This window comes from Herpailurus yagouaroundi, unplaced genomic scaffold (genome assembly GCF_014898765.1).
Source record: "Herpailurus yagouaroundi ecotype Mexico unplaced genomic scaffold, PumYag 162, whole genome shotgun sequence".
Taxonomy (NCBI): Eukaryota; Metazoa; Chordata; class Mammalia; order Carnivora; family Felidae; genus Herpailurus; species Herpailurus yagouaroundi.
The window spans coordinates 6,314,337-6,331,819 of record NW_024412403.1 but is presented as its reverse complement, the minus strand read 5'-3'; the positions used below and the strand labels follow the sequence as shown (position 1 = coordinate 6,331,819).

The window sequence follows — 17,483 nt, the reverse complement described above, 5'->3', positions numbered from 1 at the left end:
GAGGAAAGGCCATTCCGCTCACCAGACATAGGGGTCAGCTCAGAGGGCCCAGCTGGAGGGATGAAGTTGGGAGTCCACACGGATGGGGATTCACGTAGATGGTGTGCATAGATTTGTGCCCAATCTCGGATTATGGGGGGCACGGGAGAGAACACGATGAGAACAGACTGAGCTCTGAGGAACTGCAAGACCAAGGAGCCCCTGAGAGGAGGGCGAGCCAGCACAGTAGTGGGAGAAGCCGGGGGGGGGGGGGGGGTGGTGGTGTTTGGGGCGAAGAAGCCAAGGGAGGACAGTGCTTCAAGAACCGGGAGCAACAGTGTCAAATGCGAATGCTGCCGGAGACCGAGCAAGAAGAGGCCTGGCAATGTCGGATCAGTGGCTTTTGTTCTGTTACATGGAGATGAGGGCGGAGGGCAGACGAGAGCGGGCTAAGGAGTAAGACGCAAGGCATGGATACACGGAAGGTGGCAATTCTTTAAACAAGTTTGCCTGTCGAAGGGAAGGAGACCTTGGGCAATAGCTGAAAACGAAAGGGAACGGGGGTCAAGGGAGATTTTTTTCTCTCTTCTGGGATGGGAGACTGGAGCATGTTTAAAAGCCAAGGGCAAGAGCCAGTTGAGACACAACAGGTGACAGCTGATAGTGAGAGCGTAGGTTTCGGACAAGCAGGTGAGGGTGGGATCCAGGGCACAGGGAGGGTGGCCGGGGAGAGGACGGACGATGTGCACATAGATGTAGGTAAGGCTTGCAGTTGTGGTGACTGGAGCTTGAGGAGATTCCCGTCAGACAAGAAGTGATGGCAAGAGGGGGAGGTGTGAGGTCAAAGTTGAGGTTTCCGATCGGCAATATCCCGTGGACCCTCCACGAGTAGAGCAACCCTACCCTGCTACTTTGGCCAACTGGAGCTTCCCTTGGTGGAAAAAGAAAAAGTGGGGCCTGGGGGTTTACGACTGTCAGGGTGCAGGTGCGTGGGGGCCAGGAGCTCCCCGAGGGCACGGACTGTCCTATCAATTGCTGCATCACTCTGTGCCTGATGGACTGGAGTACCAGTGCCCAGGCACTTACTACCAACATGACCAGCACTGGGATGATCATTGATCTCCATTTCAATTCGCCTCTTTTGGTGCTTCTCTAAAAAACCAAAGATGAAAGAGAAGGGAATAAACAGAGCCTAAATTCCTACATGCCTTCTTTTTCTCACTTAAAAGGAAGCTCCGGATTTTTTTTTTTTTTTTTTTTACTCTTCTGTACAGCCAGTTTTAAAGTTCTTGTCAAAGTTCAATCCAGGGACACACTCAGGTACCCAAGAAAGCTGAGGGGCATCTTTCGATTTTTAGCTTGTTAATAGTTAGGTGTTTATGTAGCTTTGGCTACGTGGTTTAAAAGCTGAAATCTTCAAAATACGTATTAAAAATTATTTTCATCTATGGAAACTATGAAATTCCTATCTTTAAAAGAAAGCCTTATTCACTTGAAACAACAGAAAAAAGGTAAGACTGTCTACATTCAAGGGAGGGAGGGCACACATAAGCACAGAGACCAATTAAGAGGCTACTGAAATAATCCAGGCACCAGAGGATGGTGGCCTGGACCTGGGTTATGATACTGGGGGTTTGAAGAAAAGACAGGATTGTGTCACCTGTACGTACTGTACAGGATTGTATACCTATACGTATTCAGAGTACGTTATGAAGGATGTGTTGACAGACTGAACGTAGGAAGAGAAAGACGTTACTGGTTTCCAGTAATGGGGTGGGTAAAAGTGTGGGAAGACCAGGTGTGAGGGACTGTCAGGGGGTGCCTTAGACATCCAAGTACAGACGCAGGCAGGCAGTTGAGTACACGGGTCTCAAGTTCAGTGTTAGGTCAGGGCTGGAGATAGATACTTTTGGGGCTCATTGGCATTTAGATAGGATTTGAGCCTGACACTGGATGGATTCGTGTAGGGAGCCAGTGTAGATAGAACATAGGTTCACGGTCATGTTCAGCAGTGGAAAACCCCATCCTAAAAAAGTCACCCGTTGGCACAAGCGTAGCAATGAAATGTTAAAGCGCTGAGGGGAAACTGGACAAAGAGCTCCAAGGCTGAGCGAGTGAGGGACACACACTGCGGAAATTTCAAAGAATTCCCATTTCCACGGGCTGAGGATAAGGAAACGTCAGCGCTGAGGTTAGACCGGTGTGGGAGGGGCGGGAAACTAAAGCAGGAAGGTAGACGCGAACCTGCAGGCATCAGTTTCAGACAGCAAAAAAGCATCCGGCGAAAGCCTGCAGGTCGGGGATGAGGGGTGAAAGCGGCCCCGCGCTACCGCTACGGGGTTGGGGGGTGGGTGGCGGACTCGACCCGGCCCCTTTCCCTGGCGCCTGGCGGTACGAGGGCCGGTCGGTTGGGGCCGCCCCTGCCCCAATGCCCCCGGGCGGCCAGTCCGCGTGGCGGGCCCGCAGTCGGGGGGACAAGGAATGGGGGCGCGGCGTGGGCGGGTGAGGGCGCAGGCCCCCTACCCGGGCTGGGCGGGCGAGAGCCTAGGCCCCCTACCCGGGCTGGGAGGGCACGCCGACGCCGGCTCTTCACCAGGCGGCGCTCTGCGGGAGGAGGCGGCCGGCGGCCCGACTACGTTACTAACGAGAGCGAGGCTGCGCGGCCCTGGCTGAGCAAGGGGCCAGGGCTGAGTGACCGGCGGCACCGGAGGGCCCGGAGGCTTGAACAGGGGGGACCTGGCTGGGACTGGACAGGGCAGTTACCTGCTCCGCGCGGCTCCCGCGGCCCCCCGGCTCCCGCGCGTCGCCTTGGAAACCCGCGCGCGAGGCCTCCTGGGACTGGCTGAGCCGCGGGATAGGGCCGCGGGCGCCGCGAGGTCCACGCGCTTGCGCACTGCAGAGCGGAGCCTAGAAAAGTCTGCCAGGTAGCCTCTCTCGCCTGCCCACCTGTGCGCCCGGGGCCCTCCACCTTCGCCCTGGCCGCGTCTGGGGCTAGCGAACCGGTCCCGCGGCGGGCCCGCCGTTCCTTCACGCTCTCGGTCGCGCTCGCCCTTGTACCGGTGTTTTGAATCCGAGTCCCCTGCGCGTATGTGGTTCCCACGCCTGCGCGGTGCGTGGACCCCGAGCTGGGCGCTCCAAGTTGGCTGCGGGCAGGTTGGGGAAGAGTGGACCCTGCCAGGCGGGTGTAGACGCTGGGTTCCCCGGGAAGGGGTGAGCCCAGGCAGGCGGGCGTGGAGTCATCGTCCCTGTCTGGAAAGGGAGTGGTCAGAGACCAGAGAGCTCCTGTTAACCTCTCTCTCTCTCTCTCTCTCTCTCTCTCTTTTTAACATTTATTATTTTTTTTCTTCTTTTTTCTTTCAACGTTTTTATTTTATTTTTGGGACAGAGAGAGACAGAGCATGAACGGGGGAGGGGCAGAGAGAGAGGGAGACACAGAATCGGAAACAGGCTCCAGGCTCCGAGCCATCAGCCCAGAGCCCGACGCGGGGCTCGAACTCACGGACCGCGAGATCGTGACCTGGCTGAAGTCGGACGCTTAACCAACTGCGCCACCCAGGCGCCCCAACATTTATTTATTTTTTGAGGTACAGAGACAGAGCAAGAGTGGGGGAGAGGCAGAGAGAGGGAGTCACACATTCCAAAGCAGGCTCCAGGCTCTGAGCTGTCACCACAGGGCCTGATGTGGGGCTCGGACCCATGAACCATGAGATTGTGACCTGAGCCAAAGTCAGACGCTTAACCGACTGAGCTACCCAGGCACCCCAACCTCTCTTTACAAAGATGGATTTCTATGGTAAAAAGAAAATCGGATCCCCAAATAATGCGTGTTTGTTGTAGAGAATTTAGAACATACAACAAAGTACGAAGAAAAATTTAAAATCACCTAGATGATGGAATTGCAGGTGATTTTTAATGATAACCTAGGATTTTTAAATGACTGCATAGGCAGAGTTAACGAACATTTATTTTTTTCTTCCCTTTACCCTCATTGTACTAATGGCATGTTTAGTATCCACGTAATTGAATCTTTGAGGTGTGACAAAGGGAAATCTCACGAAAGTAGCTCTGAGACTGGAGGGGGAAGCCCTTACTCAACTCAATTACAGGCTCCAACAGAAGACTGTCCACAGGAAAGAATGATCGATTCCAGCCCCAACAGGGAAGATGTGCACTGCGTCTCCGGCAAGAAATTGGCCACTCCTGCAACTCAGTCAATGAGAATCGGTCCTCACCCTGAACTCTTGCTTTCCTGGATGTGCTTTTGAGCCGTTCTCAACTTTTTCCTTCTCCATAAAATACCGTTCCTCTCCTGTTTGTTGGACTTGCCTAAGGTTTTGCCATTGTTCAGATGTCCCAAGTTGCAATTCTCTGTTATTCCCGAATAAACCCATTTGCTGGTAAGATAACTGAAAGTTTTATTTTACTTTATTTTAATGTTTATTTTTTGAGACAGAGACAGAGCGCTAGTGGGGGAGGGGCAGAGAGTGAGGGAGACCTAGAACCTGAAGCAGGCTCCAGGCTCTGAGCTGTCCTCCCAGAGGCCAACGCCGGGCTTGAACCTACGGACCCTGAGAACATGACCTGAGCCGAAGTTGGATGCTTAACCTACTGAGCTACCCAGGCGCCCCCTGACAGTTTTGTTTTTAAAGTTAACAGAGGTCACTCCTGACTCCTTAGAACAAATTCCTACATGTGAAATTGAAGGATCAAAGGATATGCCCACTTTGAGGCTTTTCAAAGGTGTATGAAAGTTTGCCTTCCAGGCAAATGTCTCCAATCCTTAACCCACGTTGGGGATAATCTTTTCCTAAGTTTATTTATTTATTTTTAAGTGTATTTATTTTGAGATAGAGAAAGAGTGTGAGCAAGGGAGGGACAGAGAGAGAGGGTCTGAACAGAGCCCGACGTGGGGCTCGAACTCATAAACCATGAAATTGTGACCTGAGCCGAAATCAAGAGTCAGTCGCTTAACTGACTCACCCAGGCGCCCATGGGGAGAATCTTTTAAATTTAATTTCTTTAAAAAACGTTTGCCCATTTTAAGTTGACACTTTATTTTGATTTTATTCACATCTTTGATTGCTAGGAAGGACACGTTTTTTCATATTTTTAGTAACCATTTGTACTTACTTTGTGATTTGCCTTTTCCTGCCCTTTGCCCGTTTTTCACTTGTGTTCATCTTTGTAGAACTTTTGATGTTCTGTGAAGCTCAGGTCTGGCATGCGAAAACTTGGTCTGTGGTATATGTTATAAATATTTCCTCCAGTTTGTCACTTGCATTTAAATTTTGTTTGCAATGTATTTTGATATTTGTGTAGAGTCAGCTTTATCACATCTTCCCTTTATGGTTTTTGCATTTGGATTTTAAGTAATAGGGGCAGAGGGCATTTCTACACTGACACTGTTTACATCTAGTGTTTTAGGGGTGGGTGGGGGGCAAGGCTTCCCCTTCACGTCACCATCCCTTCCTTCTTGTGCTGTTAGAGTGCCCACTCTTAATGTTGGTGGACTGTGTTTCTACAACCTTAGGTGGCGAGTTATTCCTATAAGGTGGGTGGTGGCAGTTTTTGTTGGCGCTGAGTCGGGCAGCAAGCACCTCCAGGAGGACCCGCATCAGACAAGTGTCACCCTAGACTTGACATTCATGGAAAGATGCCTGCTTTATGGCTGCTGGGGCTGCCGCGACAGTAAAAAAAGCGGCAGTTTATTACTACATGACCCTCCCAATGCCGGTACTCAGGACTGGAGGAACCTGAAAGATGGAGGTTCCTCAGAACTTCCTTTCCCATCTGAAGGGTCTCTCCTTTTCTTTGCTAGCTGGTCTCAGTCTATAGCCTTTGTTTCTGCCTTTACATCTGTGTCCACCTGTGTTATGGAAGGGGAGAGACCCCGGGGCAGTGCAAAGCTGAAGAAATGCCTTTTAGTAATTCTGATACATATGGACATACGCCCTTACTTCTCTGTATTAGTTTACTAAGTCTGCTGTAACACATCACCAAAGACCCGGTGGCTTAAAACAACCACAGTTGTACAGGCGGGAAGTCTGAAATCAAAGTGCCGGCAGAGTCATGCTCTCTCTGAAAGCTCTTGGGGAGAATCCTTCCTTGCCTCTTTTGGCTCCTGGTGTTCCTTGGCTTGTGACAGTACTACTCCGATCTCTACCCTTGCTTTTACAAGGTGTTTTTTTTTTTTTTTTTTCTCTCGGCGTGTCCCTCCTCTTTTTGTAGGGACATCAGTTACTGGGTTTAGGGCTCACCCTAAATCCGGGATGATTTCATCTCAAGCTCCTCAACCAACTTCATCTGCTAAGATCCTGTTTCCAAATAAGGTCACATTCTGAAGTTTAGGGTGAATGTGAATTTTGGGGGGACACTATTCAACTCACTTCTGAGCAGTTACTCTGGTAGTCACCGCTGTCATTCTACATCAAATATGCCTTTACAGGGGCACCTGGGTGGCTCAGTCGGCTAAGCATCCGACATCAGCTCAGGTCATGATCTTGTGGTTCATGGGTTCAAGCCCCGCGTCGGGCTCTGTACTGACAGCTCAGAGCCTGGAGCCTGCTTCAGATTCTGTGTCTCCCTCTCTTTCTGCCCTTTTCCAGCTCACACTCTTTCTCTCTCTGTCAAAAATATATAAACATTAAAAAAATTAGATGAAATCAGTCTTTCATTATGTATGTGTACATTGTACACTTTACATATCTTACAATTTTATCTGTCAATTATACCTCAATGAAGCTGAAAAACATTCTTTTAAAAAATGAGGTCACATCTATAATTGCTGTCATTTCACTTAGTATCAAGGACTTGGGATGTGAAATGATTAGCCTTCTACCTCTTCACTGGAGCATACAGCTTATTGCTGAAGTGGATTTTCTAAGTCAGAGATTTGTTGAGCTTTATTTTTTTTATTAAAAAATTTTTTAATGTTTTTATTTATTTTTTAGAGAGAGAGAGACAGAGAGTACAAGTGGCACTTGAGTAGGGAAGAGCAGAGAGAGAGGGAGAGAGAATCCCAAGCAGGATATGTGCTGTCAGCACAGAGCCAGACTCGGGGCTTGATCCCATGAACTGTGAGATCATGACCTGACCTGAAATCAACAGCTGGACAGTTAACCAACTGAGCCACCCAGGCACCCCTTGTTGAGCTTTATCACTTGGGGGGGGGTGTGCCTGGGTGGCTCAGTTGGGTGATTTCAGCACAGGGCATATCTCACAGTTCATGAGTTGGAGGCTTGCATCTGGCTCTGCTCTGACAGTGGGGCTCAAACCTACGAACTGTGAGATTGTGACCTTAGCTGAAGTTGGACGCTTAACTGACTGAGCCACCCAGGCACCCCTATCAATTCATTATTAAAAGGATAATTCATAGTGCAAGGAGAGGGCACTAGGAGTTTGAGGGTAGTGTATCAGGAGTTTCTCTGATGTGGTGCAGAGACAGATGGGTTGGGTTTGCGTCTTGGACGTACCATTTCCTGTTCTATCATACCCAGTTCTCAGTCTTCATCCTTTAAGAAAATTTTTTACTGTTTATTTATTTTTGAGACAGACAGAGAGCAAGCGAGCGAGCTGGGGAGGGGCAGAGAGAGAGGGAGACACAGAATCGGAAGCAGGCTCCAGGCTCTGAGCTGTCAGCCCAGAGCCCGACGCGGGGCTCCAACCCATGAACCACAAGATCATGACCTGAGCTGAAGTCGGATGCTGACTGAACCACCCAGGTGCCTCTCTCGGTCTTCATCCTTGAGGAGGGATAGTAGTGGAATCCAGTGCTAGTGTTGTGCAGATTAAGGAAGTGGTCTATGCAAAACGCTTAGCACAGATGTGGCACGAGGCAAACACCTAAAAACTGTTAGCTCTTATTTCAGGTAGGGTATTTATTTCCCCCTAGGGCGCATGGATGGAGGGGGAATGTCATTGTCAGAGGCAGTGTTGCCCTATATGATCAGCAGATGTATATTCTGTACGGCACCTGAGAGTCCAGCTGTAGTTTATGTTACTAATTTACAGAAACATTGAGAAATATGTATAGCTTATTAATCTCTTGTATTTAGAAAAAAAGTAGCATGCTCATGTGGTAGATGTTGAGACTAAAGTGTTGAAAGAATACTTTGATGACAAAAATTGTAAATCCTTTGTAATTTTGAAAATACAGAAAAGAAGAGGAGCAAAAATGATTTATAATCTTAGGTGGCCTTTAAAATAAAATTTACAGGGGCGCCTGGTGGCTCAGGCCGTTGAGCTTCCAACTGTTTGGCTCAAGTCATGATCTCATGGTTTGTGAGTTTGAGCCCAGCATCAGGCTCTGTGCTGATAGTGCAGAATCTGCTTGGAATTCTCTCTCTCCCTCTCTCTCTGTCCCCCCCCCCACTCTCTCTCAAAATAAATAAACTTAAAAATTGAAAAATAAAATTTACAATGCTAATGACTTAAATTTGGGGAACCAGTAAGCATCTTTACCAAGGGCCTAATTTGGGAAGTAAACTTTGAGAAGTGAAGCTCTGAGTTAAAAGGTAGTGGTTTAAATAATTCATTCTGATGTAAATGAGTTTGACCTCCATTACAGGGATGGGGCGACCTTTTTCATCAAAGGCACCTATCCAAGGGGGTGGGACTAGACTTCCAGGCCCCTGGGACTCTGGAAAAGGGGGCGGGTAGAGAAGGCCCACAGATCCCTCCCTGCTCCAGTATGGCAGTAACACTTCCTCCAGGGGTAGCAGGGATTTAAGAGAAAAAAAAAAAAAAAAAAAAAAATGAGAAAGGAAAGAGAGACTCCGTTATCTAAAAGGAGTAAATAAGACTGATGCTTTTTGTCTCCTATGTCCTTGATCTTGATTTTGAAACGCATGATAAACACTGGGCAGTAGCATTTGGGCTTTTTACTAGATTTTTAAGTCCTCTAACTTTTAACACCATTCAAATGGTCTGCATAAATCAGAGACTGCGACATTTATTTTCTCCCAACGCCTCTTCAATAGTTAAGACAATATGCTTGTTGAACTCATCCGTACTGACAGCCCGCCTCCGTCGCCCTGCCTCGTCTGGGATATCAGTGAAACCTTACCCATCTGCGGCCTGTCAGCCTCTGTTCTTTAGGAGGAACAGGTGGTAAAGGGAGAAAACTGTCAACGGGCCACGCATAAAGGAATCTATTGGAGAGTTGGCCGAAGTGTTTTAATCGGCCGGGAAACTCGAAAGTCGGGAAGCCTCTGTTTATTTCAAGGCCCCTCGCTGTTCCTCTGCCAAAAGCCTCGCGAACACGGCGTCCGCGGGGACGGAGCTGGCGTCTTCTGGGCTTTTCCAGCGCCCCGCGCCGCCACCCGCGCCCACCTCCCTCCGCCCTCCCGCCCGCCGGCCTGCCTCTGTCTGCGCGCCGCCGTCTGATTGGTGCGCGGCGCAGCCTTGCCTTTTAGGGGCTGTTGTCGGGCGTTCAAAGTCAGTGGCTGCTTTTATCGACCAATCACGTATTTGCCTGGCAGAGGCCCACCGCTCCCGGGCCAATGGCGGGGAAGCCCACGCCGCCGGCGCCGCGCGGGGCAGGCGCAGAGCTTAAGTTGCGGCGGGAGGCGCAGGGGCTCAGACCGCGCTGGGCGGCCGCCAGCTCGCACCTGGCACCTGCTGCCTGCTCGGCCGGGCTAGCGCCGCGTCCCCTCCCGGGGGTGTGTGTTGGGGGGAGCCCTCTTTCCGACTGTCAAAATGGTTATCAAAGTGTTTGTTGCCACATCTTCTGGGTCCATAGCGGTAGGTGTCTGATGGAACTCGTGGGGCTTTCTTCCTTACCGTATTTTCAGAGGAGCTCAGACTGGGGAGTAGAAGCAGCGGGTCCGGCCCAGCGTTGGCCTTAAGTTTCTTTTTGGAGGAGTGTGTGAGTAAGCCGTGGCCCTGCAGTAAGCCCGCGTGCCTTTGCTTTCTGCGTTCGTTTTAACCGTGTTGGAGGAATGTGTAAAATGAGTGATCCAGGCGAGCTGGGTGTGAAAGGGGATTCCAGGAAGGGGGCGTGTTTGATGCTAGAATTTTTAACATGTGATTTGTGTCGTGTTGTGTCGCATAGATTATAGAATCAGAGGCTATTTATTTATTTATTTATTGGTGGAGTATTTCTGCCAATCATTCTGTAAGACTTAAGACTAAAGTTGCAGACAAATGATATTTGGTGGGTGTGCTGAACCCCATTCCTAAAATGACTCCTGGGTGTAATTACAGTTGACCCTTGAACAATGCAGGGGTTAGGGGCACGGACACCCGCGCAGTGGAAAATCCCTGTATAACTTTTGACTCCCCCAAACTTTACTAATGGCCTCCTGTGGACCACAAGGCTTACTGACAACATAAACAGTCGGTTAACACATGGTTTTGTATGTTATATGTAATGTATACTGTATCCTTACAATAAGTAAGCTAAAGAAAAGAAAAAGTTATTAAGAAAATCATAAGAGAAAATATATTTATAGGGCTTTCTGTATTTATGAGAAAAAGAATCCACCTATAGGTGGACTGGTGCGGTTTAAACTTGTGTTGTTCAAGGGTCATCTGTACCTGCGCGTGCGATGTGACCAAACCGAAAGTGTAAAGTTAGCATGTGTAATAGTATTATTTGAGGAAATGATGTCACAGTGACAAGAGCAAATATCTCTAAGGCGACAGTTTTAAATGCTCTAGGAATTCAAACAGACCAAAAATAGGTACGAAGAGCTGACCCCCCTAACACTGTCTGATTTCCCTGGGACCAGGCTTAGAGTCACCCCTCCAGTTCCAGCCTTCATTTTGTGCAGGAGAGACTTGCCTGAAGTTACAGGGGTAACACGGGGAGCCATTTGTCCTTGGCAGTGATTCACGCTTTGCTTTTAGGCTTGAACCTGAGGTGTCTATCAGTCTGAGAGTGAAAGTTCCATGAGCATTTGAACATTTAGGGGGTTATGGGCAGAAAGCTGAGGGTTGGACACCAGCAAGGGGGCAGTTTCCTTTTATATCTAGTTCCTGGGCCATCTTGCTGCTTGGATTTCACTCAGCCAGGATGATACCCTAGGCCAGCCACTGGCCAGGAACAGCCCCAATGCTGGCTCTTGAACGCCCCCACCCACAGCCCTGAAAGTTCGCGCAGTTTCTAGAAGGCAAGAAGAAAACAAGAGCGTGAGCCTGTGTGTCCCTCTGGGCACAGCGCATCAGCAACTGCTTAGTATCTCTGCAAAACATCTTTTAACAGAAACAGAGGAGGGAACATTCCAGTTGTAAAACTGCAAAGTCTTTTGTGGCCGTTGACGACCTCAGAAACTTTGAGTTGGTCCACAAAGAGCACAGTTTTGGATTACTAGACAAAACGTGATTTTTAATGAAGGAAACAGCTTTAGTGGGCTCTCAATATGCTGTTGACTCTCATTGCGGGCAACTTTTACCCCTGCCCTGCCAATCTCCTCATGTTCTGTGCCCCGTGCATCCTTCCAGAGACAGCGAAAAACTCGTGGACGTCTTAGGATTATTTGATGTCTTACAGTCTTGAAGTTTGGGCACATGACTGAGTTAGCCTCCGAGGATCTGGAGGGGCACCGTTCATTCCAGTTGTCTCGGAAAAGCCACGTTAATGCTGGTTCCCTAAGCAAATGTTTTGTTGCCGCTTGGAAGTGTTTGACCTTGGGAAAGTTATCTCACCTTGCTAAGCCTCAATTTCCTTATCTGTAAAATGAGGATAAGAATAGTACTCATCTCATTGGCGTCCTCTTGAGGATTTAGGAAAGAAGGCATGGAGTGCCCTGTATGGTGTCAAATGCTCAGTCAGTGCTTAATACATATTACAATTATTAGTTAATTTTATAATTATTACATATGGCTACTTAATATAATTATAACTATTATATCATATATATTATATATTATAATCGTTGGCTAATGTTAGTCAATATTAATATTGTAGTTGCTGTAATTATTAATATTAGTACATGTGAGTCTATGATGATGATGTTTCAGAAGAATTGTCCCAAGACACTTAAGTGGAAAGATTTTTGTCTGATCCTGAAGGATGAGAACTGATTATTCCCATGGTATCAGTGCTACTGATTTTTCCTGGGCGCGCCCCCGGGGCGGCGGTGGATTTTATCCAGAAGCTTCTTGGCAGGGGAACCCCAGAGCGACTGCCAGCACCGATGCTGTGTATGTGGTGGTCGTTCTGCGAAACCTTTACTACTTATTTCCTCACTCTCTTTTAAAAATGGGTTCTTGCCTGCAACTTTGTTGATGAGGGCATGTGATTTCTATTGGATGAACATAATTAATGAAAAGGAAAAAACAGGGGCACCGGGTGGCTCAGTTGGTTAAGTGTCTGACTTCGGCTCAGGGCATGATCTTGAGGTTCGTGAGTTCGAGCCCCACGTCCGGCTCTGTGCTGACAGCTCAGAGCCTGGAGCCTGCTTCAGATTCTTTGTCTCCCTTTCTGTCTCTCAAAAATAAATAAACATTAAAAAAATTTTTTTTGTAGAAAAAGTAACAGGGCGCCTGGATGGCTCAGTCGGTTAAGTGTCAGACTTCGGCTCAGGTCCTGATCTCATCGTTTGTGAGTTCAGGCCCCACATCGGGCTCTGTGCTGACAGCTCAGAGCCCGGAGCCTGCTTGGGATTCTGTGTCTCCCTCTCTGTCTGCCCCTTCCCTGTTCACTCTCTGTCTATGTGTCTCTCAAAATAAATTTTAAAAATGTTAGGGGCGCCTGGGTGGCTCAGTCAGTTGGGCGACCGACTTCGGCTCAGGTCATGATCTCGCGGTCCGTGAGTTCGAGCCCCGCATCGGGCTCTGTGCTGACAGCTCAGAGCCTGGAGCCTGCTTCACATTCTGTGTCTCCCTCTCTCTCTGACCTTCCCCCATTCATGCTCTGTCTCTCTGTCTCTAAAATGAATAAATGTTAAAAAAATTAAAAAAAAAATAATGTTGCAAAAAATTAAAAAAAAAGAAAAAGTAAAAAACAAATTGCAATCTCTTTATGAGGGCTTATGCATATGCAGCTGTGTGTCATATTTCTGAACAGTTGATCACAAAGCACTGTCACATATTTTTCTGCTTTACAGAGGAATGTGGGTGAAGAGACCCTGGTAGCAGGAGCAGATCTGTGTCTTCCTGAAGGCCATTGCCACAGTGGGCTGAGGGGACAAGGGGAGAGAAGACGGTTCTCACTGTTTGCAAGCTGCACAGCCCCTGGAAACTTGATCTTTAAAAAAATCTTTTTTCGTTAATTTTTTTTAATGTATATTTATATTTGAGAGAGAGAGAGAGAGGGCATGAGCAGGTGAGGGGCAGAGAGATGGACACAGAATCTGAAGCAGGCTCCAAGCTGGGAGCTGACAGCACAGAGCCTGACATAGGGCTCAAACTCATGGACCATGATATCATGACCTGAGCCAAAGTCGGACGCTCAACCGACTGAGCCACCCAGGTGGCCCGTTTTTAATTTTTAAAAATGTTCTTATTTATTTTTGAGAGAGAGAGAGAGAGAGAGAGAGAGCACATGCAGGGGAGGGGCAGAGAGAGACGGAGACACAGAATCTGAAGCAGGCTCCAGGGTGAGCTGTCAGCACAGAGCCTGAAGTGGGGCTCGAACTCGTGAACTGTGAGATCATGATCTCAGCCAAAGTTGGATGCTCAACTGACTGAGCCACCCAGGTGGCCCTGGAACCTTGATCTTTAAGGACAGACCGTAATGGTGGCTCCTGGCTTTCTCGATCCTTTCTCCAGTCTTGACTGAGTGTAAATATGATGGGGAAAAATTTTGGCTCTTGGATGAGATGGATCTGGGTGTAAATCTTGGAAAACTCCTTAATTCACCGGTAATTCAGCTTTGTAATTTTAAAATGGTGATGGGGGGGGGGCGGTGCCTGGGTGGCTTAGTCAGTTAAGCATCTTACTCTAGGTTTCGGCTCAGGTTATGATCTCATGGTTTGTGAGTTTGAGCCCCATATCTGGCTCTGTGCTGACAGTGTAGAGCCTGCTTGGAATTCTCTCTCTCTTTCTCTCTCTCTCTCTCTCTCTCTCTCTGCCCCTCCCCTGCTTGCTCTCTCTGTCTCTCAATAAATAAATAAACTTTAAAAAATAAAAAAAAAAAGGTGATCAGAGTACTTAGCCTGGCCTGGTCATCGGGATGAGTCAGTGAGGTAACAATGTGCCGGGTGCCTGACCACGCAGGCTCTCACCTTGTGCAAAATGCTCGTCCACACACCGTGTTCCCTGGTTCTCACCAGAGCCTGGGGTGGGGCTGGGGTGGCGCTTAAACATTTTGCAGCCTTAGAGTGGATCCCCTCAGGAGGCTGACAGCAGCCTTCTGAGCCAGGGGAGAAATGAAGGTCGCCTCCCCCAAATGCAGTGTGCTTTTCACTAAGTGCAATGGCCTCAGTTGGAAAAGCTCCTAACTGTACAAGACAATAAAAGGGAGGTGCCAAGCAAGTGGCTCAGTGATCCCTCTGACACATTACAGTAACCAACAGTGGTTGGTGACTTCAGGAAAACAACACTTTCTTTCTCTCTCTCTCTCTCTCTCCCTCTCCCTCTCCCTCTCCCTCTCTCTCTCTCCCCACCTCTCTTTTTTTAAGATTAAAAAAAAAAAAGTTTATTTTTGAGACAGAGAGAGACAGAGTGTGAGCAGGGGAGGAGCAGAGAGAGAGGGAGACACAGAATCCAAGGCAGGTTCCAGACTCTGAGCTGTCAGCACAGAGCCCAATGAGGGGCTTGAACTCACAAACTGTGAGATCATGACCTGAGCCGAAGTCGGATGCTTAATCCACTGAGTCCCCCAGGTGCCCCGAAAACAACACTTTCTTATGAGTGAATGTAACAGGATGAGAAAGCAGAGATCTCTGAGCCTCGGCTGAAGTCCCAAAGGCTCCAAATGACCCAGACCCCAGGGACCCCCAGGTCCTCCAGAGGGGCTACTAGAAAGAGGCTGCAGCCTGCGGGGCCGGCGCTGGCCAGGGTGCCATGGAGGGAAGAGAAGGGGCAGGAGGTGGGGAGGGGAGGGTGTCTGTGGTGGGAACCACTGGGTGCCGTGCCCGCACCTTCCCCTGGGAACCATAAAGGGAGGTGACCCCTGGGAGCTGATGGCTCTCGGGGGTCAGCTCGGGAGGCCGTGTAAAGAAGAGTGAGCACTTTTTGCCCGTGAGGGTCCGGTGGGGCTCCTTGAATAGATATCCACCAGGAGGGAGGACTGTGGGGGAGAGGGCCCCCACTCAGGGTGCAGATTTTTTTTCCTCTGTTTTGGGGGGATGAGGGGCTGGGAGATAGCACTTAAGACAGTATCATGCACCCAACAGTCCGTTAAGTTCCTGTACATGCAGTTGTTTGGCAAGAAATAATGGGTCTTCCCCTCCCTGGTTCTCTCGCCCTCTTTGACTTTCTCACAGAAGAAACACAAGTCAGGACTTGGGCAAGGGTCCCCAAGGCACCCTTGGGGAAGGGGATTTTCATCTATTCAGAAATCAGGGAGTAAGATGAAATCCTTCTTGTATTTCACCTCAAGTCCTGACGCATGATTAATAGAGATGGAAATAATGTTGGCGAGGTGGCCGTGGACCTCGGCCAGGCTGGTCCGGGCTCCCAGGAGGGTATCTGAGATGGAAGGAAGATGGGGCTTTGGACAGAATGAAGGACGTTGCCTTCTGACTATTTAATTACAAGCAAACCTGCCTAAAATGAAGACGTCTTCTCTCTTCAAGCCGCAGAGTTATCTCTGGAAATAGCTTAAGGAATAAGCAATTTATAGAGTGGCACGGATAATTATGGACAGGTTGGAAAGTATGTATAGGAAACATGATTAATTAACATAGTAATTTAGTCCAACAACCTGTCATCAGGTCTGATGGGATTTTTGTCATATTCAGAGATTCAGCTGTGAGGCTGTGGCGTTGGGAGCACAGTTTCTGTGCGGAGGAACAGAAGGTCCAAGGGCCCAGCCTTGGGGGAGGACACGTGGGTGTAGAAATCTGAGCCTTTCCTTTGCTTCCGATAGATGTGACACTCAGGAATGTACCAGCATGTGTGTGCCGGGAGCCTGAGGGAAATTCCATCACCCCACACCTTTCTGTATGACTTTTATTTTTTATTTTGGTCCATGCTTGCCCCAAACTGAGTCTTTCTGATTAAGTGTTGTATTGTAGCTAACAGCAGCCTTCAATTTAGTGATCTTATGCTTTTAGACCCATTATCTTTGTTATGTTGGTAGAACAAATGTTAATGAAAAAGTAAATGTGTGATGACCACTTATATATATGGGTATACACATAACATATATACAATCTTATGTATAATTTATATTTACTTGTAAGGAATTTACAAATTATATTCATTTATGTTATATTTTTAATTAATATGCAATCAGATCACCACCAAAATGATATGATACAGAATTTCATTTGGGTGGTGATTTGCTTCCCGGGCTTAAGCATCCATACATGCCTTCTTTTTCCTTATATTAAGAAAGAAACACTCTACACACAAGTCATTGAAGGATTCATTTATTTTGGGAAAAATGAACAAAATAATTTTTGGGAGGGCGCCTGGGTGGGTCAGTTGGTTAAGCCTCTGACTCGTGATCTCAGCTCAGGTCTTGATCTCAAGGTCATGAGTTCAAGTCCCATGTTGGGCTTCATACTGGGCATGGAGCCTACTTAAAATAACAACAACAATAATAATAATAATAATAATTATTATTATTATTATTTTTTGTATACATGTCTCTGGAAGGAATTAGGTTTGACCCAAAGAGGGATGGGCATGGGCCTTTTATATCATTTTTTGGGGATTCTCAAATTCTAGTGTCTTTACTGATAAATGAGTTACACAAGAATAACAAGGGGGAGCCTATAAAATATGTACATATATACATATAAAATATGTGTATATATTTTAGAGAGAGAGCATGAGCAAGGGAGAGGGGCAGAAGGAGAGAGAGAGAGAGAGAGAGAGAATCTTTTTTTTTATGTTTATTTATTTATTAAAAAAAATTTTTTTTTTCAACGTTTATTTATTTTTGGGACAGAGAGAGACAGAGCATGAACGGGGGAGGGGCAGAGAGAGAGGGAGACACAGAATCAGAAACAGGCTCCAGGCTCCGAGCCATCAGCCCAGAGCCTGACGCGGGGCTCGAACTCACGGACCGCGAGATCGTGACCTGGCTGAAGTCGGAGGCTTAACCGACTGCGCCACCCAGGCGCCCCTATGTTTATTTATTTTTGAGAGTGAGACACACAGAGTGCAAGCAGGGGAGGGCCAGAGAGAGACGGAGACAGAATCTGAAACAGGCTCCAGGCTCTGAGCTGTCAGCGCAGAGCCCGACACGGGGCTCGAACTCATGAACCACAAGATCATGACCTGAACTGAAGTTAGATGCTTAACTGACTGAGCCACCCAGGTGCCCCGGGAAGGAGACAGAATCTTAAGCAGACTCCATGCTCAGTGCTGAGCCCGACGAAGGACTCGCTCCCATGACCCTGGGATCATGACCTAAGCCAAAATCAAGAGTCCGATGCTCAACCAGC

The 17,483-nt window shown here is 48.1% G+C and overlaps 2 protein-coding genes across 8 annotated transcripts in view; one reads left to right on the top strand and one right to left on the bottom strand.

Moving 5' to 3' along the window:
• The window catches only part of LCA5L (lebercilin LCA5 like), a 55,250-nt gene extending 46,037 nt beyond the window's left edge, over positions 1–9,213 (bottom strand). For 4 of the 6 annotated variants that reach the window (XR_005793148.1, XM_040483891.1, XM_040483894.1 and 1 more), the window contains exon 1: positions 2,224–2,511. The gene's annotated coding sequence lies outside the window, so the exon portion shown is untranslated. Of the gene's footprint in view, positions 1–2,223; positions 2,512–2,742; positions 2,843–9,043 lie in introns of those variants that run through there. The other 2 variants (XM_040483893.1, XM_040483892.1) reach the window with 2 other exon arrangements.
• A 324-nt stretch (positions 9,214–9,537) lies between these two features.
• The window catches only part of SH3BGR (SH3 domain binding glutamate rich protein), a 60,141-nt gene continuing 52,195 nt past the window's right edge, over positions 9,538–17,483 (top strand). Inside the window, exon 1 of one of the 2 annotated variants that reach the window (XM_040483898.1) lies at positions 9,538–9,720. In XM_040483898.1, coding sequence (XP_040339832.1) covers positions 9,676–9,720 — 45 coding nt within the window. In that variant the 5' untranslated portion in view covers positions 9,538–9,675. The remainder of the gene's footprint in view (positions 9,721–17,483) is intronic. The other variant, XM_040483897.1, reaches the window with a different exon arrangement.